The 25,860-nt window shown below is 45.3% G+C and overlaps 1 protein-coding gene across 1 annotated transcript in view; it reads right to left on the bottom strand.

Moving 5' to 3' along the window:
- Window positions 1-25,860, bottom strand: part of CAPN11 (calpain 11) — a 77,582-nt gene that overhangs the window by 25,213 nt on the left and 26,509 nt on the right. The window contains exons 2-4 of the mRNA XM_088445376.1: window positions 21,069-21,137; window positions 6,733-6,986; window positions 5,432-5,501 (exon numbers count right to left, since the gene is read on the bottom strand). Coding sequence (XP_088301502.1) covers window positions 5,432-5,501; window positions 6,733-6,986; window positions 21,069-21,087 — 343 coding nt within the window. The 5' untranslated portion in view covers window positions 21,088-21,137. The remainder of the gene's footprint in view (window positions 1-5,431; window positions 5,502-6,732; window positions 6,987-21,068; window positions 21,138-25,860) is intronic.

Here is a 25,860-nt window from a genome sequence, read left to right as displayed (position 1 = left end):
CGTGTACCCCCAATCTGCCCCATATGGTGTCTCACCCAGTTATCCCCCATCAATCCAACTCCTTACCACCGTGTACCCCCAATCTGCCCCATATGGTGTCTCACCCAGTTATCCCCCATCAATCCAACTCCTTATCACCGTGTACCCCCAATCTGCCCCATATGGTGTCTCACCCAGTTATCCCCCATCAATCCAACTCCTTATCACCGTGCACCACCAATCTGCCCCATATGATGTCTCAACCAATTATCCCCCCAACTCCACCTTACTTACTTATGACCTTATTAAGACACATTAGTGTCCCAAATTCATACTGTACCATATAGTAATTGCCAGTAAATTTTATATAGTACTTGTACAACTCCTTGTCTGGCACACTTTGGATCCTATGTGCGCAGGGGTTCCTCAGGTTGGAGGTCCAGCACCAAATCAAATTATTTATGGTCAATGTAATGTAAATATGTGGGCAAACAGAAGCGCAAACCTGTCCTCCACTATATAACTGAGCCTAAGGATGACAGGTAGCAAACTTAGGGGTGCCATGAAAACAATGCTGATACTCTAGGGCACCGTGACTCAAAAAAGTTTGGGAACCACTGGAATAAACTGTGTAGAAAGAACCAAATACAGATATTTTATCAGACTTTATTCCATGGCTATATAACTATGTTGTTACAGAGAGGTATATTTACTAAGAGGCAAAAAGCCCTTATCATTCTCAGCAGTGACTAACTAGGCTTTTTTTTCTATCACCCTACACATCAAAATGGTTACTGTTGTTGATATGATTGGCCCATGACAGCTCCCCCCGAGCCTTCGCACAAGGAATCCATTTAACTTTTTTTTTTCCCAATGTTTAAAAGTTGCTTTTCTTTATCTTTTTGACCTGTCGTTTAACCATTTATTTTGGACAAACGGAACGGCATACACCTATCCCCAGAGAATGACAGTAAGTTATTCAGCAACCTCAGCAAGATTTGTTTGGCCCCAATAATGAACATTCTAACTCGATGCGAGCGCTGGGGCAATTCATCATTGCTCCAGCAGGGAGACAGCTGATCCGAAAATCAGTTATCTCCCCGAAGTACATCACTGATCCGGGATGGGTAGGCAAATCATTGATGGGAATTGACACTTTATACTTCTATTGATTTTGTTGCAATCTTCGTGTACGGTTACCTGAGAAACTAGACTGACCATCTAAGACCAGTCCTGATGTAATAAGGCCACCAAGCTCTGCAATGTGTTGCATTGCTGAGCACTAGCGCACGCAGGGGGCGTTTCTGAGTACCCAGAAGCCCCCCCCCCTGACAGACTGGAGAGCAGGCACCATTTTCTTAAGCTCCACCCCCTCATGGAGAAATGCAGCGATTCGTATGTCAATCGCTGTCAAAATCCTGCGTTTGCCCCTGCTGCAGGATCCACATCATCATGACACATCGGCCTACAAGGTGCAGTTCTCCCACCTGTCCTCAGCCCACCAGCCGTCTCAATTGCTGCTTCCTGCTGTTATTTGCAAACCGTCCATTGTTATCATGGCTTAACCTGTATTAAGCATTAGGATAACGGCATTAGGCTGCGGCTCTGCCACTTTGTCCTATAACTGAAGTTTCTAACTTTGTAGAAAATGAAAAACACTGGAATGTTAAGTACATTAATAAATACAGTGTACTATGAATACATTTATAATTCATTGTAATTTCTCCTAAGTATTCGCTCGGCTCCAGCTTGTCCTTTGTTCAGTTCATATTAGGAAACTATGACTATTTCAATTCTCCAATCACATCATGGCAAAGTAGTAGTGCAGGAATGTCCGGCAGGGCAGGTGTTAAGGATTACTGACAAACGTGGCTTCTATAATTAGCAGCTATTCCTGAGCTATCACACACACAGGGTAAGCCAGGCTGACCAAGGCTGGAGAGGGTGTGAGAATGGACACCGGGCTGCATTATGTGTGTTACAGTAGCTGTGTACCAACCATTGGTGTAACATCAGATTTCTAGTACTGCTTAACAAATAAAAGGAAATAACTACACAGTACCTGATTGTTCTACTTCCCAAGTGCTGCTGCCCAGTGCTGTCCGGTGTAACTACAGGTTTAAGGCTGTGGTATTTGTATGATCAGTAGCAGCAACAGGAGCAGAACATTGTGTGCTGGGTGCAAATGGGTCTAGATGAGCAGTCTGGTAATGCCCTGCTTTATTTTCATTGTAGTTTTGTTTCTATGGGGAAGATGTATGAAGCTCTAGGAAGTGATGAAGTCAGGCCCGGCGAGAGGGGGGGAGGGGGGGGGGATGACTACGGGCATGCCTGTGCTGGGCCCCGAAAGTTCTGACGGGGTCCGAGGGCTCAGGGCAGTGGCGTAACTACGGAGGGTGCAGGGGGTGTGGTTGCTATAGGGCCCGGCGGATTAAGGGGCCCGACGACCCAGCGATCGCACCCCTTGCACCCTCCATTTGCCGGGCGCCCGCTGAGATTGTGTCATGACGTCACTCCCATAGTTCTGAGGAGCAGGCACTGGGACGGACGGCAACAGGCACTGGAGCGGGGTTTAAGGTAAGTTCTTTTTTTTTGTGTGTATGTCGGGGGGGCATTACTACTGGGGGCATAATATGGGGGCATTACTACCGGGAACATAATATGGGGGCAATACAGGGGGCATTACTACTGGGGGCACTAAAGGGGGCATTACTACTGGGGGGCATAATATGGGGGCACTACAGGGGGCATTACAGGGGCCTTACAACTGGGCATAATATGGGGCCACTACAGGGGCCTTACTACTGGGGGCACTAAAGGGGGCATACTACTGGGGGGGGCATGATATTGGGGCACTCCAGGGGTCTTACAACTGGGGGCATAATATGGGGCCACTACAGGGGGCATTACTACTGGGGGGGCATAATATGGGGGCACTACAGGGGGCATTACAGGGGCCTTACAACTGGGGCATAATATGGGGCCACTTCAGGGGCCTTACTACTGGGGGCACTAAAGGGGGCATTACTACTGGGGGGGCATAATATGGGGGCACTACAGGGGCATAATATGGGGCCACTACAGGGGCCTTACTACTGGGGGGGCATAATATGGGGGCACTACAGGGGGCTTACTACTGGGGGGGGCATAATATGGGGGCACTACAGGGGGCATTACAGGGGGCTTACAACTGGGGCATAATATGGGGCCACTTCAGGGGCCTTACTACTGGGGGCACTAAAGAGGGCATTACTACTGGGGGGGCATAATATGGGGGCACTACAGGGGCATAATATGGGGCCACTACAGGGGCCTTACTACTGGGGGGGCATAATATGGGGGCACTACAGGGGGCTTACTACTGGGGGGGCATAATATGGGGCCACTACAGGGGCCTTACTACTGGGGGCACTAAAGGGGGCATTACTACTGGGGGTGCATAATATGGGGGCACTACAGGGGGCATTACAGGGGCCATAATATGGGGCCACTACAGGGGCCTTACTACTGGGGGCACTAAAGGGGGCATTACTACTGGGGGGGGGGCATAATATGGGGGCACTACAGGGGCCTTACTACTGGGGGCACTAAAGGTGGCATTACTACTGGGGGGGCTTCATATGGGGGCACTACAGGGGCCTTACAACTGGGGGCATAATATGGGGCCACTACAGGGGCCTTACTACTGGGGGCACTAAAGGGGGCATTACTACTAGGGGGGATATAATATGGGGGCATTACAGGGACCTTACAACTGGGGCATAATATGGGGCCACTACAGGGGCATTACTACTGGGGGCATTACTACTGGGGGTGCATAATATGGGGGCACTACAGGGGGCATTACAGGGGCCTTACAACTGGGGGCATAATATGGGGCCACTACAGGGGCCTTACTACTGGGGGCACTAAAGGGGGCATTACTACTGGGGGGGCATAATATGTGGGCACTACAGGGGCCTTACTACTGGGGGCACTAAAGGGGGCATTACTACTGGGGGGGGCTTCATATGGGGGCACTACAGGGGCCTTACAACTGGGGGCATAATATGGGGCCACTACAGGGACATTACTACTGGGGGCACTAAAGGGGGCATTACTACTAGGGGGGGCATAATATGGGAGCACTACAGGGGGCATTACAGGGGCCTTACAACTGGGGGCATAATATGGGGCCACTACAGGGGCCTTACTACTGGGGGCACTAAAGGGGGCATTACTACTGGGGGGGGGGCATAATATGGGGGCACTACAGGGGGCTTTCTACTGGGGGCACTACAGGGGTCTTACAACTGGGGGCATAATATGGAGCCACTACAGGGGCCTTACTACTGGGGGCATTACTACTGGGAGGGCATAATATGGAGGCACTACAGGGGGCTTACTACTGGTGGCACTACAGGGGTCTTACAACTGGGGGCATAATATGGGGACTGTCACTGCTGGCATCGGCAAGAGGTCGGGGTCAAGGGGGGGGCCCAGAAATATCTGTGTACAGAGTGATAAAGGACCAACCACTCAGCTCCCAACTGTCATTTTTCAAATACAGCCTGTAACATGACAGTTGGGAGCTGACTGGTTGGGCGTTTATCACTCTGCACTTTATCACTTCCCAGAGCTTCATACATCTGCCCCAATGATTCATAACAGACACAAATATTAATTTATTCTGAACAGAAACCCATGCTGTTGATTGGCTAATAAAGATTAAACATCAGCCTTAAGGATCTATTCTCCTGATTAGTGTCAGAAAAAGTTTCTCCTCTGATAAAGTGAAATGTTGTCTCTTTCCCCCTCAGTGATCGGATATTTCCATCGTGCACAGGAGGCCACACAGGATGTATTACTATGCTGGGCAGGATGTCACCCTTACAGTATTACAGACCAGCTGCCATCCTGCCTGGTATAAAACCACTGCCACCAATTATAATAAAGTGCCATTGAGGAGGTCACAGCCTGGCATAACAGAGCAGTGAGGTGCCCTCACACCTGGCAATGCCTCCATGATTACTTTACTAGGAGAAGAGACAGCGGCACAAGTCTCTCCTGGAAGCTGCTCACCAAAACGCAATCCTTTGTGTGAGGTCCAGCCAGAACCATGCATTAGCCAACCTAGGCCCCCATGTAGAGCCAAGATCACTCTAACCAGTATCATGCCTTAGAACCTACGAGGATATAATCAGAATCTGGGTCTGGTAAATGGCACTTCCAGTGATGTAAGAGATGGTTTGGAAGCAGATTTTTATTTTTTTTTCAATTGGCCTAATTGACTATAAGGGAACAGAGCCCCCCTGTGGCCAGAGATGACCAGTTTGTGATCTAGCATAGGGTACACCATGCATATATACTGTCATGTTGCCGGAGAGTTTCCCTTTAGATATATTATTATTCATGAAGCATATACTGATAATATGTTGTGACCGATACATATCACCGGCTCTGACAGACTTACCTAGGGCTCCCTGACAGATGTCTGTTCTGGTAGCTCCACCAACAATGAACTGCGGATCCCCAGCTATTTCCTGAGGAGGAACACAGAGGAGAACATTACACGGGACCCCTAACATCGATCGCACCCAAACCGGCACTGCTGCCGGGGGCGCACCCCAACCGGCACTGCTGCCGGGGGCGCACCCCAACCGGCACTGCTGCCGGGGGAGCACCCCAACCTGCAACTCATTACGCAAAGCTGAGGGAACATAGTAATACCATATTAATAAACAATGATAGAAAAGTGAAGTGTTAGACAAAAAAAACCACAAAGCAAAATAAACATAAATGAAGTGAAAGCTGACATTTGTCTAATTACAGTCTTTATTATATTTGTTAAGATTCATTTTGCTGACTACAGAAATACAGATTTTAGCAGCATTTGGTTTAATCTTGTGTCTAACACTTTACAGAATGTCTTTAGTGTAATAAGGGCCTGATTCAGCAGCCTACGCCATTGTGATCGCAGCTGCGATATCGTACGTAACACAGCTGCGAAAATATGCTAATGCTTGCCAAGGTACAGCCGGCATAGGGATGCCCACTGCGGCCTTCTCATATCCGTCCAATGTTGCTTTTCTGCATAAACATCGGTACCATCGTCGCACATCAGGCCGCCTCGCAGCATTTACCCCAGGTGTGACCAGCCGCAGAAACTGCAAGACTCCTCGCACGCAGAGAGCTCCCATGCCGCGTGTGCTATCGCAGTGGCTAATTTATGCACTCCCAGGAATCGGCGTTCATACAGACAGATACGCCGGTGTTTTTCGGACCACTGCCCTGTCACCACCCCCAAATGCTGACATCCTGTCGCTCACTTGGCTTGGATTCCTTTGTGCGTCTGTAATCACAATGTGATCGCTGAGCACCCGCAGTGCAGCTTGTACGTATGTGCAATGGCAAACAATCGCTCTGCGTCCGTAATCGCTATTGCTTACGCTGCTGAATCAGGCCCTATAGCCATTTCTCTATACAATAAACCTTTTCAGGACGACGTTTGATCCGTGGGAGGCTTGGAAAGATTATAAAAGAGCAGTCCTAACAAGTCCCTCTCCAACCACTGCAGAACTACAGGGCCCTGTACGCTGGGTCTTGTAGTTCCACGACACCTGGTAACCTAGAGACATTTGGCTGCAATTTCCCAGTCACTATGATGAGGGCTCACTGGACTCTTACTGGTTTATATCACAGTGGACAATATATTATATAATGTGGGGCTTATACGCCCTCTAGCCACATCCGAGACCCCGTTGTCACACTCACCGATGGCCGCTTCCACCGCACCCCTTGCACTTTGCTGGAGCCAGGACCTAGCTCTTTAAATCCTAAGGAGGAAGTGGCAGTTGGGAAGTGGGGGTCCTCAAACAGGGTCCCATTCTCCAGACAGGACTGGCGGAGGGTCTCATAGTCCTGGTTCAGGTATTTCACAGCACACTCGTGGGACCCCACTCCGGATGCCTTCAGCCGATCGATCTTTAGCTTAGACGCTATGCCACCGAAAGGCATCATCTTGCCCGCTGGAAGAGAAGAGGAGACAGTTAGTGAGAGATCTGGGGGCTGCAGGGTGGGGGTGGGGGGCAGATATACTTCATTATTAAATTTCACAGATTAGCTGCTCTTCCATCCCTCGTTTTACAGACTCGTGATGCAGGGAAATTACAGCGAGGCGTGGGGTCTCCATCCGGTGCGTGCACAGTGCACTTTAAAGAGGTCTCTACCACTGAGCCTTATGATAGCATTACCCTATCAGCGTCAGCTTTTGTATTGGGGACGTATTATCGCTTTCATTCACAAGACAGATTTAATTTAATTTAATGAATTGCAGCGATAACTAGTTTAGTTAGTTACTACTGCACTAGAGACATTAGGCCTGATTCAGCTTTGGGAATAGAGTAAGAAAGAGCAGGTAACTGTGCCCCTTGGTAATACCATGCTGCATTACAGGTGGGGCAGATGTAACGTGTGTAGAGAGATCTAGATTTGGGAGGGACCGGGTCAAAATGTCATCTAAATTAATAAATTATAATAAAGCTGTGCAGTATTTGAGGGCTACATACAGAAGCAGCCAGTATTTACCCTGCATACAAAAAAAAATGTATGTATTTGCACCCCTTGCATTGCAATATGGTTTGTCCAGGCAAAGAGTTACCTGCAATGTTGCACTCTATTCCCAAAGCTGAATCAGGCCCATTGTACATAAATAGACCCCTATATGCGTTACAGATCTACTGGCCTAATTACAATATAAATACAGTATAGAATAGATAAATGATTAGTGTGTAAATGGTTGGTTCATCTCTTATCAAGGTGTGACTATATAATACTAATATAGCCCGCTGTCATTACTGATCTAATATTAGGTCAAATCAATTATAAATAGCTCTGCGATGTTAATGCTGAAATTATGAGTGAAATACTCCAATAATTAATAAATTATGTTTCTGGCTTATATCAGTGAAGCGGCCGATGCAATGTGCCCGGCACTGAGAGGGGCTCGGCCATGCAATGTGCCCGGCACTGAGAGGGGCTCGGCCATGCAATGTGCCCGGCACTGAGAGGGGCTCGGCCATGCAATGTGCCCGGCACTGAGAGGGGCTCGGCCATGCAATGTGCCCGGCACTGAGAGGGGCTCGGCCATGCAATGTGCCCGGCACTGAGAGGGGCTCGGCCATGCAATGTGCCCGGCACTGAGAGGGGCTCGGCCATGCAATGTGCCCGGCACTGAGAGGGGCTCGGCCATGCAATGTGCCTGGCACTGAGAGGGGCTCGGCCATGCAGGTCCATCTGCTCTACCTTTCTGGGCATTCCAGGACTTTCCAGATTAGGTCTCATTGCACATGCACTGGTACCCGAGCACGCTCAGTAAAACCATTTGGGTCCGTCAAGAGCAGATCACTGGTCCCCAAAATGGCGTGTTATGTACCCGACTGCCATTATTATGTCACCTATTTACTCCTGTTAAAAAGTAGCAGCAATAGGAATCCTATTCCTATTGCGGGATGCAGTCAGGAAGCAGACGGTCGAAATGCTGGATGCCGGCTTACTGACTGTCTAATCCCAAGGCCTATCATTATCCCTATGCCGGGAGCCCGACGCCCGGCATACCGAACGAACGAATGTAAGCCGGGGGGGGGGGGGGGGTTATGGGGGGTGTGTTAGGGTTAGGACCAACCCCGGGAGACTTAGGTTTAGGCTGCAGGGATGGGGGGGTTAGGTTTAGGCACCAGGGGGATGCTTAGGGTTAGGCACCCCTAAGGGAGGGTTAGGGGGGAGACAGAGTAAGTTGAACTTACCTAAATCGCCTATCGGGATAGTCACTCCTGCCGGTCTTCCGGCGTCGGGATTTCAACATGCCAATATGCTATTACCTTACTAGTCCCATACTGCTGCTTCCTTTATACTCCTTACACTACTGCCAAATACGGATTCCTTTATACTTCTACACTCCTGCCAATATACTATTACCTTACTCCCATACTACCGCCAATTTACGGCTTCCTTTATACACTTGTACTACTGCCATTATATTGCTTCCTTTATACAGTACATCTATACTACTGCCATTATACTGCTTCCTTTATACAGTACATCTATACTACTGCCATTATACTGCTTCCTTTATACAGTACATCTATACTACTGCCATTATACTGCTTCCTTTATAAAGTACATCTATACTACTGCCATTATACTGCTTCCTTTATAAACTTGTACTACTGCCATTATACTGCTTCCTTTATACAGTACATCTATACTACTGCCATTAAACTGCTTCCTTTATACAGTACATCTATACTACTGCCATTAATGCTTCCTTTATACAGTACATCTATACTACTGCCATTATACTGCTTCCTTTATACAGTACATCTATACTACTGCCATTATACTGCTTCCTTTATACACTTGTACTACTGCCATTATACTGCTTCCTTTATACAGTACATCTATACTACTGCCATTATACTGCTTCCTTTATACAGTACATCTATACTACTGCAATTATACTGCTTCATTTATACAGTACATCTATACTACTGCCATTATACTGCTTCCTTTATACAGCACATCTATACTACTGCCATTATACTGCTTCCTTTATACATCTATACTACTGCCATTATACTGCTTCCTTTATACAGTACATCTATACTACTGCCATTATACTGCTTCCTTTGTACACCTATACTACTGCCATTATACTGCTTCCTTTATACAGTACATCTATACTACTGCCATTATACTGCTTCCTTTATACAGTACATCTATACTACTGCCATTATACTGCTTCCTTTGTACACCTATACTACTGCCATTATACTGCTTCCTTTATACACGTATACTACTGCCATTATACTGCTTCCTTTATACACCTATACTACTGCCATTATACTGCTTCCTTTATACAGTACACCTATACTACTGCCATTAATGCTTCCTTTGTAAACCTATACTACTGCCATTAATGCATCCTTTGTACACCTATACTACTGCCATTATACTGCTTCCTTTGTGTACCTATACCACTGCCATTATACTACTTCCTTTGTACACCTATACTACTGCCATTAATGCTTCCTTAGTATAATGGCAGTAGTATAGGTGTACAAAGGAAGCATTAATGGCAGTAGTATAGGTGTACAGATTCCTTTGTACACCTATACTACTGCCATTATACACCTACACTACTGCCATTATACTGCTTCCTTTATACAGCTATACTACTGCCATTATACACCTACACTACTGCCATTATACTGCTTCCTTTGTACACCTATACTACTGCCATTAATGCATCCTTTGTACACCTATACTACTGCCATTAATGCATCATTTGTACACCTATACTACTGCCATTATACTGCTTCCTTTGTACACCTATACTACTGCCATTAATGCATCCTTTGTACACCTATACTACTGCCATTAATGCTTCCTTTGTACACCTATACTACTGCCATTAATGCATCCTTTGTACACCTATACTACTGCCATTATACTGCTTCTTTTATACACCTATACTACTGCCATTATACTGCTTCCTTTGTACACCTATACTACTGCCATTATACTGCTTCCTTTGTACACCTATACTACTGCCATTATACTGCTTCCTTTGTACACCTATACTACTGCCATTATACTGCTTCCTTTGTACACCTATACTACTGCCATTATACTGCTTCCTTTGTACACCTATACTACTGCCATTATACTCCTATACTACTGCCATTATACTGCTTCCTTTGTACACCTATACTACTGCCATTATACTGCTTCCTTTGTACACCTATACTACTGCCATTAATGATTCCTTTGTACACCTATACTACTGCCATTATACTGCTTCCTTTGTACACCTATACTACTGCCATTATACTGCTTCCTTTGTACACCTATACTACTGCCATTATACTGCTTCCTTTGTACACCTATACTACTGCCATTATACTGCTTCCTTTGTACAGCTATACTACTGCCATTATACACCTATACTACTGCCATTAATGCATCCTTTGTACACCTATACTACTGCCATTATACTGCTTCCTTTGTACACCTATACTACTGCCATTATACTGCTTCCTTTGTACATCTATACTACTGCCATTATACTGCTTCCTTTGTACACCTATACTACTGCCATTATACTGCTTCCTTTGTACACCTATACTACTGCCATTATACTGCTTCCTTTGTACAGCTATACTACTGCCATTATACACCTATACTACTGCCATTAATGCATCCTTTGTACACCTATACTACTGCCATTATACTGCTTCCTTTGTGTACCTATACCACTGCCATTATACACCTATACTACTGCCATTATACTGCTTCCTTTGTACACCTATACTACTGCCATTATACTGCTTCCTTTGTACACCTATACTACTGCCATTATACTGCTTCCTTTGTACACCTATACTACTGCCATTATACTGCTTCCTTTGTACACCTATACTACTGCCATTAATGCATCCTTTGTACACTTATACTACTGCCATTATACTCCTATACTACTGCCATTAATGCTTCCTTTGTACACCTATACTACTGCCATTAATGCATCCTTTGTACACCTATACTACTGCCATTATACTGCTTCCTTTGTGTACCTATACCACTGCCATTATACTGCTTCTTTTATACACCTATACTACTGCCATTATACTGCTTCTTTTATACACCTATACTACTGCCATTATACTGCTTCCTTTGTACACCTATACTACTGCCATTAATGCTTCCTTTGTACACCTATACTACTGCCATTATACTGCTTCCTTTGTACACCTATACTACTGCCATTATACTGCTTCTTGTATACACCTATACTACTGCCATTATACTGCTTCCTTTGTACACCTATACTACTGCCATTATACTGCTTTCTTTGTATACACCTATACTACTGCCATTAATGCTTCCTTTGTACACCTATACTACTGCCATTATACTGCTTCCTTTGTACACCTATACTACTGCCATTATACTGCCATTAATGCTTCCTTTGTACACCTATACTACTGCCATTAATGCTTCCTTTGTACACCTATACTACTGCCATTATACTGCTTCCTTTGTACACCTATACTACTGCCATTATACTGCTTCCTTTGTACACCTATACTACTGCCATTATACTGCTTCCTTTGTACACCTATACTACTGCCATTATACACCTATACTACTGCCATTATACTGCTTCCTTTGTACAGCTATACTACTGCCATTATACACCTACACTACTGCCATTAATGCATCCTTTGTACACCTATACTACTGCCATTATACTGCTTCCTTTGTACACCTATACTACTGCCATTATACTGCTTCCTTTGTACACCTATACTACTGCCATTATACTACTTCCTTTGTACACCTATACTACTGCCATTATACTGCTTCCTTTGTACACCTATACTACTGCCATTTTACTGCTTCCTTTGTACACCTATACTACTGCCATTATACTGCTTCCTTTGTACACCTATACTACTGCCATTATACTACTTCCTTTGTACACCTATACTACTGCCATTATACTGCTTCCTTTGTACACCTATACTACTGCCATTATACACCTATACTACTGCCATTATACTGCTTCCTTTGTACACCTATACTACTGCCATTATACACCTATACTACTGCCATTATACTGCTTCCTTTGTACACCTATACTACTGCCATTATACACCTATACTACTGCCATTATACTGCTTCCTTTGTACACCTATACTACTGCCATTATACACCTATACTACTGCCATTATACACCTATACTACTGCCATTATACACCTATACTACTGCCATTATACACCTATACTACTGCCATTATACTGCTTCCTTTATACTCCACTACTAGTGCCATTATATTCCTGTAATAAATCACACGTCCAAACATTAGCATAACTAAAACTTAATTAATTATAAATAATATAAATAAATCAGTCTAACAGACAGTACTATACCATCCTATACCACGACTGTAATATGCAGAACATCCAGCAATTCACTACAACCTGGCCTGAGATGCTAGTGACACCCACCTAGGAGTTGTCAGTACATCTATCAAGCGACTCCGTAAAACCAACACAGGTTGTTGTTACACAGGATGTGTTACCAGTGATCCCCTCCTCCCGAAGGATGATCCTTTAATGGGCAAGCCCCACACCTACTACAAGACAGAGGACAGATGCTACAATGATAACTACCCAGGAAAACAGATTACCTGGTTGCTGTTGGGAAATGCACAGAAGCCGCAGCCTCACCCCGGGCTTCTTCCCATATCTGGGCTCTGAGTCATCATTGGTTCTGAGCCAGCTCCTGTCACTGTGTGAGGAGGAATCCCTGTACCAGAGTCGGAGTGTATACAGTACGTGGGTGCGCTGCCTCTTCCGTAACAAAAAAAGCTCAGACTATCCCCACAGAATAGACACCCAGATCCGCATTATAATGTTATTGTACTGCAGTAAGCTGGAGCATTCAGCTGTAATCCTCAGGCCTATTTATTCCTTTACAAAAGACTCACTAAACACGATTCCAATGTGCTGGAAATCCAGAGATAACCTACCTACGTGGTGCCTCTACCACTTCAGTGTGACAGGACCTAAAGCACAAAGCGATTGATTCAGAGGTGGATCGTTTTTTTTTTGTCGACGAAGCAGAGCAGAAGAGGACGGCGTGAGGAGAAGCCGGGGCCGCTCCACGCCACACTTTCAGACTATGCCATCTAGCAGAGTAGTTTTGTCACTTTCAGTTGTTTTATTTATGCGAATAAGATATTTTTTCAGCGAGAAAGACGCCCGAAGTATCCGTGTCGCCCGGGACCTGGCCTGTCAAGAGGGGCTATTTGCCGCAAATTGAGCAACATCTGTATGTCTGCGTCAATATAATATAATAGGAGTGCGTCATAAATTGTCACTCACTCTCAGACTCGGGGGGAGATGTATCAAACCTTCTAATGAGGATAAGTGGAGGTTTTGCCAATAACGACCTGTCAGATTTATCTATCATTTATCTTGTACATTCCATAAAACGGTAGCTGATTTGGTTGCTATGGCAGGATGGGTGGAGCTTGGGGAAAGTGGGAGGAGCCTTGCAGCACCCCAAGTCGCGTCACTGTGCGGGCGTGCCCAGCACTCTCTGAGATGCCAGGCTGCCCCTAGGCTCCACCGCCTGCAACGTGAATAGATGCCGTCTCTTCTCTCGCTGCTTACCCAGTGTGTGTTCCTCCAATTCCCAAACCCCCCCACACACACACACGCATACCGCAGGACACTGCGGCCCGTGGGATGGACAGTCTTAGAAAAACGTGACTGTCCCGCTGAATGTGGGACAGTCGGGACCTATGCTATGGGCGACACTTCCTCTTGTCCTTTTTAGAAGGTTTAGAGCATTCCTCAGGGAAGGTAAAAGGCATATTTGCTGGGGTGGAACTTAGAGCTTGGGGTCACCAAGACTGAGCATTTGACCTGCGAAAGTAGTCTGCCATCCTGATACATAGTGTTAAACCAAATCATATTTGTATACTGTACAGGAAGAGTGTGTGGATCACCCTCATCCTGTCTACTTCCTAGTGTATAATGCCAGGAATCACAAATGTGTATGGAGGGGGCTGGGCTAAACCATACTTCTCTACTATCCTGGATGGTGCAGGAGGCTCCCGATTTTTCGGGTAACCCCCCCGCACCCCCCCAGAACAGTGACCATATCTCAGGCATCCCTCCCACTTGCTAATGAAGTGGACAGAATGGGGGAGATATTAACGGGAATCACCAGTCTATGGGGGAGAGGGCGAGGCTTAATGATGGACCAGCGAATTGCGGAATTTTGCCATGGCGGGGGTGTGGCCTAATGACATATGCTCCCGTCCCCGCCCCCGAAAGTAAACAGCTGCATCCCCCTTTCTGGGCTTCTCCTGGAGTGGAGATGGAAAATGTAGGCAAGTGTGGGCTAAAATAAGGCGAATCATGCCGTTCCAGCCCTGCTCCGACCAACACACAGACATGCCATCTCAGACCTTGTGCCGCAACAGGGATGGGGCCTAATGAAGGGAAGAGCCCTGCCCTGCCCCCAAAGTGCTCAGCTACATAAAGTTAGCAACTATGCAAGTTACAATGTGAGCATCATCTTGAAGGAAGGTATTAGTAACACAAGATATAGAGTATACATGTGTGATAAATACAGTATAACACACCAAAGTTAATCACGCAGGGAATATGTTTCTTTCAGGGATGTGCAGGCAGGGGAGGCATACTCATGAAATTTGATATAAATATCTTCTCTGTATTATTCTAATCATTTTTATAACTTCTAAAACATCTTCCTTGTTTATTTTAATCATTTTTACTTATCACTCACCAGCTTTGTGGAGCTCCCTGGGACTGCAGGAAGATGAGAGATGAGGCAGCAACAGCACAGCGTCACTTCTGTATAGTCACAGACACTGCTTGCAGAGCTGGGGGCGGGGCCACACCATGGGGAGTGAGCTGCACAGTACCAGCTAATAGAGGCATGCCTCTGAGTATGGGGGCGTGCCTTGAGCACTAATGGTCACCATGGATGTGTCATGTGACCAGGAAGTGCACTGCTGTGTTTAGAGATTGGATCCCAGTCAGCAGCAGCAAGAGAAGACACAGTGATGCAGGTAGGAGAATCAATGGACACTAAAGCTTAGTATAGTGAGTGGAGAGTTACAGGGCTCTATTTACTACAATACGCATTTGTAATGCAGATTGTAGTGTGATATTACGGACTAAATTCGCATTGTGAATTCAGGCAATATCACAGGGATTTACTAAAAATCCCTTGCAGGGACAGAGCTTGCGATAAAGCTCTGTCCCTGCGAATCCCCTCCGCACACTTATCACAGTATTTTTGCAAAAAATACTGTGACAAGTGCCGGCGCATGCGCCGACGACCGTAGCTAAGCCCCACCCCCGTGATCGCAGCCCTCCCCCTCCCTTAATTACACTTTTTTTTTTTTTTCATTTACAGTGAATCAGCTAATTACTGAGGCCGGCTCTGGGCTCTGCTCTGCCCATTAGAGCGGAGCAGGAGTCCGGTAACCGGGGGAGACCCTGGATAACGCCACCTCCTGGTGGCGTTATTATCACAGGGCTTACCCCGGTATTTTTTCACAATTTATTTTAATAACTTGCAGACAGATCACATTTCCCATTACAATTATGGGAAATGCGATCTGCTCACTAAAAATAAGTGATAATTAGGGGTTGGAGTAGAATTTTACGAATTCTACTCCAATTGCCCTTTAGTAGTTTAGGTGAAATTAAAATAATGTGAAAAGGGTGTGAAAACACCCTTTTTCACTTTATTTTAATAAAAATAATGCTAATAAATAGAGCCCACAGTGAGTAGGGGGATAAGACAGGTTACCAACGCTCAGACCCATCTCCATGTGTGTCTACCCAGCCATTGACCTCACCGCATGACACTAGTTTCTATGGCACGCCTGACTTCCTGTCACACAGGATGTAGTTGTCTGAATTTGTAGCCAGAAACAACAGAATTGCCAACTCTCATCCAAACAGCATGAATAGAATTTCAAACACCTTTAGATTAAGGAAGGCATGTAAACCCTAATACAGTATATGAAAACATTAAAGAACATATCTCTACACACCTTTTAATGTCACGACATCAGTGTAAGGAAATATGTCATCCTGCTTCTCCTGTATATTCAGACATTTGTCCTTAATGTGGATTTCCCTGCTCAGTAACCATTCCATATCCACCACAAGATGGAGGTCTAGAGACTCACCATCCATGATTGCCAGGTACCTCTGGCCCCAATGTGATCTCCAAAGGCATATTCGTTAGTATCACTGCGATACTAAACAAAATATGACGCTGGTAAGAAGACTCATTATTATATGGTGCCCCAAAATAAATAGTTATGGGTTCATCGTGCCATCTAAACCATAAGCGCTGGCTGCTTGGGAATAAATACTGTTATATCCAGTGCAAAACCTCAATCTGAAGTCTGTAATCTCACGTACAAACATGATGTTCCGGATCACCACCATATTACAACAAGAAGGAGAGGAGGACCACGCTGCAGTTAAGGCGCACCAGGCACTCGCTACTCACCCCAAAGTCCTACTTGACGCAGATGTCTGCTCACACATCGTGAGGGTGTGAGCAGAAATCAGTGATAAGTACAGCCTCGGGGCTCGTTGCCCTAAACAATTGAATAGCTCCTGGTCATTTTAGACAGGAGCGATAAACCTATGAATCGCCCTCAGTGAATATAATATTACAGTATGCGGTGAATGTACTGGTTTATACTTTTATCACAGTGTAGTAAATGAATAATTACCAACACCCAGGTTTTTATCTCAGTCTACTGTGGAAAAAGGACAGGAGAGGAATAGGAATCACTTACATGAGAAACGTTTCTATTGTCCAATAAACCGGCCGGCCGGGAGTCTAGTATTTATTAGTGATTCTCTCCCCTTCCTATACTGATATATAAAGGTCACATTCTCACTATTATCCTTACACACAAATGATCCCCTGCCTAATAAGGAAAGTGATTACTAATGGTATAAATATTTACATTTCCCTCCCACACAGCCAGCTCTATATCTGTAGGCCTGGTCTGCGCTTATTCTCTGTGTCCTCCTAATCTAGTGCTCCTATAAAGGTCCTCCATTACTACCCTCCATTTCTATGCCCATATCCTCCATTACTACCCTCCATTACTATCCCAATACCCTCCATTACTATCCCCATACCCTCCATTACTACCCCCATATCCTCCATTTCTATGCCCATATCCTCCATTACCACCTCCCATTACTATGCCCAAATCCTCCATTACCACCTCCCATTACTATGCCCATATCCTCCATTACTATCTCCCATAACTATCCCCATATCCTCCATTACTATCTCCAATTACTATTCCCATATCCTCCATTACTATCCCCAATTACTATATCCAATTACTAGTCTTATATCCTCCATTACTATCTCCCATAACTATCCCCATATCCTCCATTACTATGCCCATATCCATTACTATCTCCAATTACTATCCTCCATTACTATCTCCAATTCCTATTCCCATATCCTCCTTTACTATCCCCAATTACTATATCCAATTACTAGTCTTATATCCTCCATTACTATCTCCCATAACTATCCCCATATCCTCCATTACTATCTCCAATTACTATTCCCATATCCTCCATTACTATCCCCAATTACTAGCTTCATATCGCCCATTACTATCTCCAATTACTATCCCCATATCCTCCATTACTATCCGCAATTACTATCCCCATATCCTCCATTACTCTCCCCAATTACTATCCCCATATCCTCCATTACTATCTCCAATTACTATCACCATATCCTCCATTACTATCTCCCATAACTATCCCCATATCCTATATTACTATCTCCAATTACTAGCTTCATATCGTCCATTACTCCCTCAGCGGCTTCATTCTTGGCAGGCTCCTTACCCAGCAACCTCATGCAAGGTACTTTCCCTGGTCAAGGCGGGTAATCATGACCCCGTAACTGATCACAAGTGCTTTACTGAAAGGATCACTGATAGGGGGTGGAGGACTCTCAGAGGGTGGCTAATACTACTGTAGTTATGGTGCTGTATTTACATTACTGTATTGTATGCTGTGTACAATAAAGGTATTGTTGTACCATCACTAGCGTCTTTCCTGTGGGATCAAGGGACTCAAAAGGAACTGGGGTGCCGTGCGGGATCTATAACTGCTGCCTTACTCAAGGCAGTGACTTCCAATCGGCGAGGATAATGCATTTATAATCCAGGTATGCTCATACTCTTATCCTCCATTCCTATCCCCATACCCACCATTCTTATCTCCATATCCCACCATTCCTAGCCACACATCTTGCTATTCCTATATCTGTACCCTCCATTCATATCACCACATCCTGCCAGTCCTGTCCCCACATCCTGCCACTCCTATTCTCTTTTCCTATCCCCACATCCTGCCATTCCTATCCCTGAACCCTCCATTCCTGCCAGTCCTGTCCCCACATCCTACCACTCCTATCCTCCTTTCCTATCCCCACACCCTGCCATTCCTATTCCCTGCACCCTCCATTCCTGCCGGTCCTGTCCCCACATCCTGCCACTCCTATTCTCCTTTCCTGTCCCCACATCCTGCCATTCCTATCCTCCTTTCCTATCCCCATCCTGCCGGTCCTGTCCCCACATCCTGCCATTCCTACTCTCCTTTCCTGTCCCCACATCCTGCCATTCATATTCCCTGCACCCTCCATTCCTGCCGGTCCTGTCCCCACATCCTGCCATTCCTATCCTCCTTTCCTGTCCCCACACCCTGCCGGTCCTGTCCCTACATCCTGCCGGTCCTATTCTCCTTTCCTGTCCCCACATCCTGCCATTCCTATTCCCTGCACTCTCCATTTCTGCTGGTCGTGTCCCCACATCCTGCCATTCCTATCCTCCTTTCCTATCCCCACACCCTGCCGGTCCTGTCCCCACATCCTGCCGGTCCTGTCCCCACATCCTGCCATTCCTATCCTCCTTTCCTGTCCCCCCCACATCCTGCCATTCCTATTCTCCTTTCCTGCCCCCACATCCTGCCATTCCTATTCTCCTTTCCTGTCCCCACATCCTGCCATTCCTATTCTCCTTTCCTGCCCCCACATCCTGCCATTCCTATTCTCCTTTCCTGTCCCCACATCCTGCCATTCCTATTCTCCTTTCCTGTCCCCACATCCTGCCATTCCTATTCTCCTTTCCTGTCCCCACATCCTGCCATTCCTATTCTCCTTTCCTGTCCCCACATCCTGCCATTCCTAATCTCCTTTCCTGTCCCCACATCCTGCCATTCCTATTCCCTGCACCCCCCATTCCAGCCGGTCCTGTCCCCACATCCTGCCATTCCTATCCTCTTTTCCTATCCCCACACCCTGCCGGTCCTGTCCCCACATCCTGCCATTCCTGTCCTCCTTTCCTATCCCCACATCCTGCCATTCCTATTCTCCTTTCCTGTCCCCACATCCAGCCATTCCTATTCTCCTTTCCTGCCCCCACATCCTGCCACTCCTATAATCCTTTCCTATCCCCACACCCTCCATTCCTATCCCTGCACCCTCCATTCCTGCCATTCCTATTCCCCATTCCTACCCCCACACCTTCCATTTCTATGCTCCAGTAGTAACCCCATTTCCACCAATGGCTTCTACATTCCATGCACAAATAGATCATTAGCTAAGGGGCTCTGGACTGTATGGGATCCCAGCTACACACACCTGCAATAGGGAAGAATATGGGTCTAGTAGGGGTACAGTACACATGTGTTTTTTGCACACCATGGACATAAGAGTGTAAAAAGCGATAATTACATTCAGAATGTAGATTTAGCCTGTGAGATATAGAACGTGTCACTTATATAGTCTATAAAGTTAGACTGGATTAGGCATTTTAAATATCAACTAACTCCAGGTAAGTTGTACAAAAAAAAAAAAAAGTGGAAAAAGCAGAAGTAGACTGTTATCCTACTGTGAATACAGCTTACAGCTCAGTGCACTGGACAGGAGACAAATGTGGCTATAGTGTTATGTGGCTATAAGCTGCCAGAGTGATAGCCCTCAGAAATTCACCAAGCACGGTGAGGGTAGGAGGTATTCTGACCAGTCTGTGCAACATCGCAGGAAAATGCTGAATCGGCAACTGTCTCACTTATCTTGCAGAGTGATAAATTAGAGAGTAATAAAGTACCAATCAGCTCCCAACTGTCAGTTGACAGGCTGTGTTTGAAAAATGACAGGAGCTGATTGGTTGGTACTTTACCACTTTCCATTTTATCACTCTCCAAAGCTTAGTGCATCTCGCCACAAAGCAGAAATCCAGTGAGGTCTCATCCACAACCAATGTGGATATCCACAGAACTCACTAGACAAAGAACCTTGATTAATAAATTAATTAAAAAAAAAAAAAAAAAGTTTCACATTCCTCTATATGGCACGTTCCCCACAGTTATTTAAAGCACTGGCCACTCAATGTTATAATAAAGGGCAGCTGGCATATGATCTATAGCATACATACCTGATGATATGGTCGCCATCAGCACTTACAGTACTCCGAGGAGCAAGGTGTGCAATGGTGTGCGTGCGGCTGGAGGTGTGGTATTGATTGCAGAGTGCAGGTAAGAAAAATAAAGAGAAATGGCAATCAGCGGAATAAGCAACATACGGGAATACACAGAACTGTACCATAATATAAAATACATAGCCATGCTATTATAGCAGACAGGGCCCGAGACAACAGGGGACACAAGAAAATACACAGTATCGTACCTTAAAATAACAACATAACAGTGCACAGGGCCCAACACCACATGTGACATAAGGAAATATATAGTATCGCACCACAACATAACACACAGTACACAGGGCCCAACACCACATGTGACATAAGGAAATATATAGTACTGCACCACAACATAACACACAGTACACAGGGCCCAACACCACATGCTACATAAGGAAATACATAGTACTGCACCACAACATAACACACAGTACACAGGGCCCAACACCACATGTGACATAAGGAAATACATAGTATCGCACCACAACATAACACACTACACAGGGCCCAACACCACATGTGACATAAGGAACTATATAGTATCGTACCACAATATAATACACAGTACACAGGGCCCAACACCACATGTGACATAAGGAAATACATAGTATCGCACCACAAAATAACACACAGTACACAGAGCCCAACACCACATGTGACATAAGGAAATATATAGTATCGCACCACAATATAACACACAGTACACAGGGCCCAACACCACATGTGACATAAGGAAATACATAGTACTACACCACAATATAACACACAGTACACAGGGCCCAACACCACATGCGACATAAGGAAATACATAGTACTACACCACAATATAAACACCACATGTGACAAAGAAATAGATAGTACTGCACCACAATATAACACACAGGATCCGCATGTAACAGCATCAATTATAAATCAGGTTCACAAAAGTCTCAAAATCCAGTTACAACTTCTCGGAGAACAATACCTTAAAGAATAGCTAGTTCAGCATTTCCCAATCCCGGTCCCCATGGTCCAATCACAGTCCAGGCACTAAGGAGATCCGTGCAAGAGAACAATTATGACCTCAGTCAGTTTGATTTACCCACCTACGCAGAAGCAGGGATGTCCCTTACAGCTGTGAGATGACCATGAGGACCGGGTTTGGCAAACACTGTGTTACTTCATAAATATATACACGTTTCAATAACTTATGAAATATAATATTTCAAGTAGGGGGGGGGCTGGGGGGAGGCTTCTTCCCTATGCAGGTTAGTCGGCTAGACAGTAGCTACATAAAACACACACACAGAAGGTAATTTATATATGGAGGATGCACAGTGCCCATCTGTCCTCCTCGCACGCATAGGTAAAATCCTGCTCTGTCTACATAAGCTATGGCGGTACGGTGGGTACAGGAGGAAGCGAGCATGGAGGGGAAAAATAAAATGTTCCCCTATTCACCATTAGTTTTTTTTTTCCCCCCTACAATTTTGCACATTCAATCCCACACTGCATTACAGGGTGATTATTGTTGCTGAAGTCACCATTTCAAGGCCTGAAATACTACTTACATTGAAATGTTACACAGACGACTCTTTGTGGTCCGGCCTGAATTATAGATTGTTTTCTAGAGCACAATAAATATAAGATATATGGTACTTATGTTAAAGTGTGACTCTACATGTGTGAGAGCCTGCTGTAGGTGTGACCCTATGCATGTGTGAGAGCCTGCTGTGTGTAGAGCCCTAAACATGCGGGAGAGCCTGCTGTAGGTGTGACCCTATACATGTGGGAGAGCCTGCTGTAAGTGTGACCCTATACATGTGGGAGAGCCTGCTGTAAGTGTGACCCTATGCATATAGGAGAGCCTGCTGTAGGTGTGACCCTATGTGTATGTGGGAGTCTGCTGTGAGTGTGACCCTATGCATGTGTGAGAGTCTGCTGTAGGTGTGACCCTATGCATGTGTGAGAGCCTGCTGTAGGTGTGACCCTATGCATGTGTGAGAGCCTGCTGTAGGTGTGACCCTATGCATGTGTGAGAGCCTGCTGTAGGTGTGACCCTATGCATGTGTGAGAGCCTGCTGTGAGTGTGACCCTATGCATAAAGGAGAGCCTGCTGTGAGTGAGACCCTATGCATGTGTGAGAGCCTGCTGTAGGTGTCACCCTATGCATGTGGGAGAGCCTGCTGTAGGTGTGACCCTATGCATGTGTGAGAGCCTGCTGTGAGTGTGACCCTATGCATGTGTGAGAGCCTGCTGTGAGTGTGACCCTATGCATGTGTGAGAGCCTGCTGTGAGTGTGACCATGCTTGTGTGAGAGCCTGCTGTGAGTGTGACCATGCTTGTGTGAGAGCCTGCTGTGAGTGTGACCCTATGCATATAGGAGAGCCTGCTGTGAGACCCTATGCATGTGTGAGAGCCTGCTGTAGGGGTGACCCTATACATGTGTGAGAGACTGCTGTAGGGGTGACCCTATACATGTGTGAGAGACTGCTGTAGGGGTGACCCTATACATGTGTGAGAGCCTGCTGTGTGTGTGACCCTAAACTGCATCACATTCTAAACAACCCCACTGTGAATATCAGGCACACATACACACACACAAATTGCTCCCTGCATATGCATCCAATATGGAATTCTAACCAGCAGAAATCTTACAGCAGTCAGATACATTGTGAAGGTCACATAGATACATTATATTCTCTAGTACAACAAAAAGACACAGAGTGACAGATAACCAATTACTGACACTTTACTATTTACCAATAAAATACTGTGATATTGAGCTCCCTGACAATACTAGCTGGCAGCAAGACCAGGCTAGTACACACGTGTACAGTGTGCTAGTACAGTTACACACACACGCGTGAAGGTATGCAGAGACTGAAGTGCATCATTTATGAAATAATGGGTACAAAATGCGATATGACAGACTTTGAAGTAGAACGATTATTGACGCTCACAGCAGCGGTGCAAACATTAGCAAACCGGCTGCCCTGGTGAATTGGTCAAGGGTGGCAGTAACTGGCTGCATGTGTACGGGCGGTCGGCTGATCGCTGATGGACAGATACATCTGCAGATAAATCTGACCATTGGCTGTGCAGCACAGCTGACGCAGTAGGTCTGTGAACAACATTGTACAGACATATCACTGGTACACACTGGCAGACGGGCACCAGATATATTGGCCGATCAATTGATCGGACAATATATCTGTCAGTGTGTACCCAGCTTTACTCGATTCCTAAATCTGAATCGGGACCATTATTTATTATTAAACCCAATGCTCCCAAATATGAGAACAGGTAAGGATATATCGCCATGGTGCCTCTAGAACAGTCTAGTCTTCTGCTACTGGGTTGTATATCGGCGGTTCAATCGAAAGGGCCAATATATCGCGAGCGCGTCGGCGGGTGTGTACCCCCGATACAACTGAATGACGTCATTCACAGACATATCACATCGGCTGTGCAGCACAACAGATGACCATTATATCTGCAGATATATCGGAGCATCTGCTGGTGTGTACGGGCGACCTGCCGATTACCCATATACATGGTGCCGAGTCCCGGCGGTGATTGACAGCTCAACTGGGAGGGAAAATTTAAATGGCCGCCCAGTTGTGACGTCAGGCCAGGCGGACGATTGGTAAGTGTATATGCAGTTACCAATCATCAGATAGGTCAGCCATTAACCTTGTTTGTACCCAGCATAAGATCCTTAAATCCCTCCCACTCTGGAAATGAGTGGAAAAACAACAGACACTTTCATTACCAGATAAAGGAAATCGGCACAACCCATGGGATAAAGATATCGGTCTGTGGGGGAGATCGCAGCAGCCATGACAGTGAGCGGTTTAATAGAAGTTATTCTTTATTATGTAGCACCTACATATTCTGCAGCGCCTTACAGGCCGAGCATCTTATTCATGTACTTTAGTCTAAGTAAAAGGTGCAACACTAAAATAAAATAAATAATAATATATATAATATACATGTTCTGCAGGAAAGACTGTCTGCACTAGTAAACTGCACAAAACACTCAAAGGCTCCCTGAAATATTGGTGATTTCCCTGAAAAGGAACTAATGATAAAGGGATCTATTTATCAGTGTCCCCACCCACAGCAATACCCCGCTACCTCTGTGTTACTAGTACAGAGCAGTAAGGGCTGGCTAGCTAGCTATAGTCAGTCTCTGCAGTTGTGTGCATGCGTAAAGCATCTGTTACAATGATTTTCATCCATTATCGGCCTCCTGATATGGTGATATGGTATTGTGGAGGTATAAGTAATATATGGTGATATGGTATTGTGGTGGTATAAGTAATATATGGTGATATGGTATTGTGGTGGTATAAGTAATATATGGTGATATGGTATAAGTAATATAAGGTGATATGGTATTGTGGTGGTATAAGTAATATATGGTGATATGGTATTGTGGTAATATAAGTAATATAAGGTGATATGGTATTGTGGTAGTATAAGTAATATATGGTGATATGGTATTGTGGTGGTATAAGTAATATAAGGTGATATGGTATTGTGGTGGTATAAGTAATATAAGGTGATATGGTATTGTGGTGGTATAAGTAATATATGGTGATATGGTATTGTGGTAGTATAAGTAATATAAGGTGATATGGTATTGTGGTAGTATAAGTAATATATGGTGATATGGTATTGTGGTGGTATAAGTAATATAAGGTGATATGGTATTGTGGTAGTATAAGTAATATATGGTGATATGGTATTGTGGTAGTATAAG

Source organism: Taudactylus pleione, unplaced genomic scaffold, assembly GCF_031769625.1.
Source record: "Taudactylus pleione unplaced genomic scaffold, aTauple2 ptg000378l, whole genome shotgun sequence".
Lineage (NCBI taxonomy): Eukaryota > Metazoa > Chordata > Amphibia > Anura > Myobatrachidae > Taudactylus > Taudactylus pleione.
This window is presented reverse-complemented; position numbering and strand designations above follow the sequence as displayed.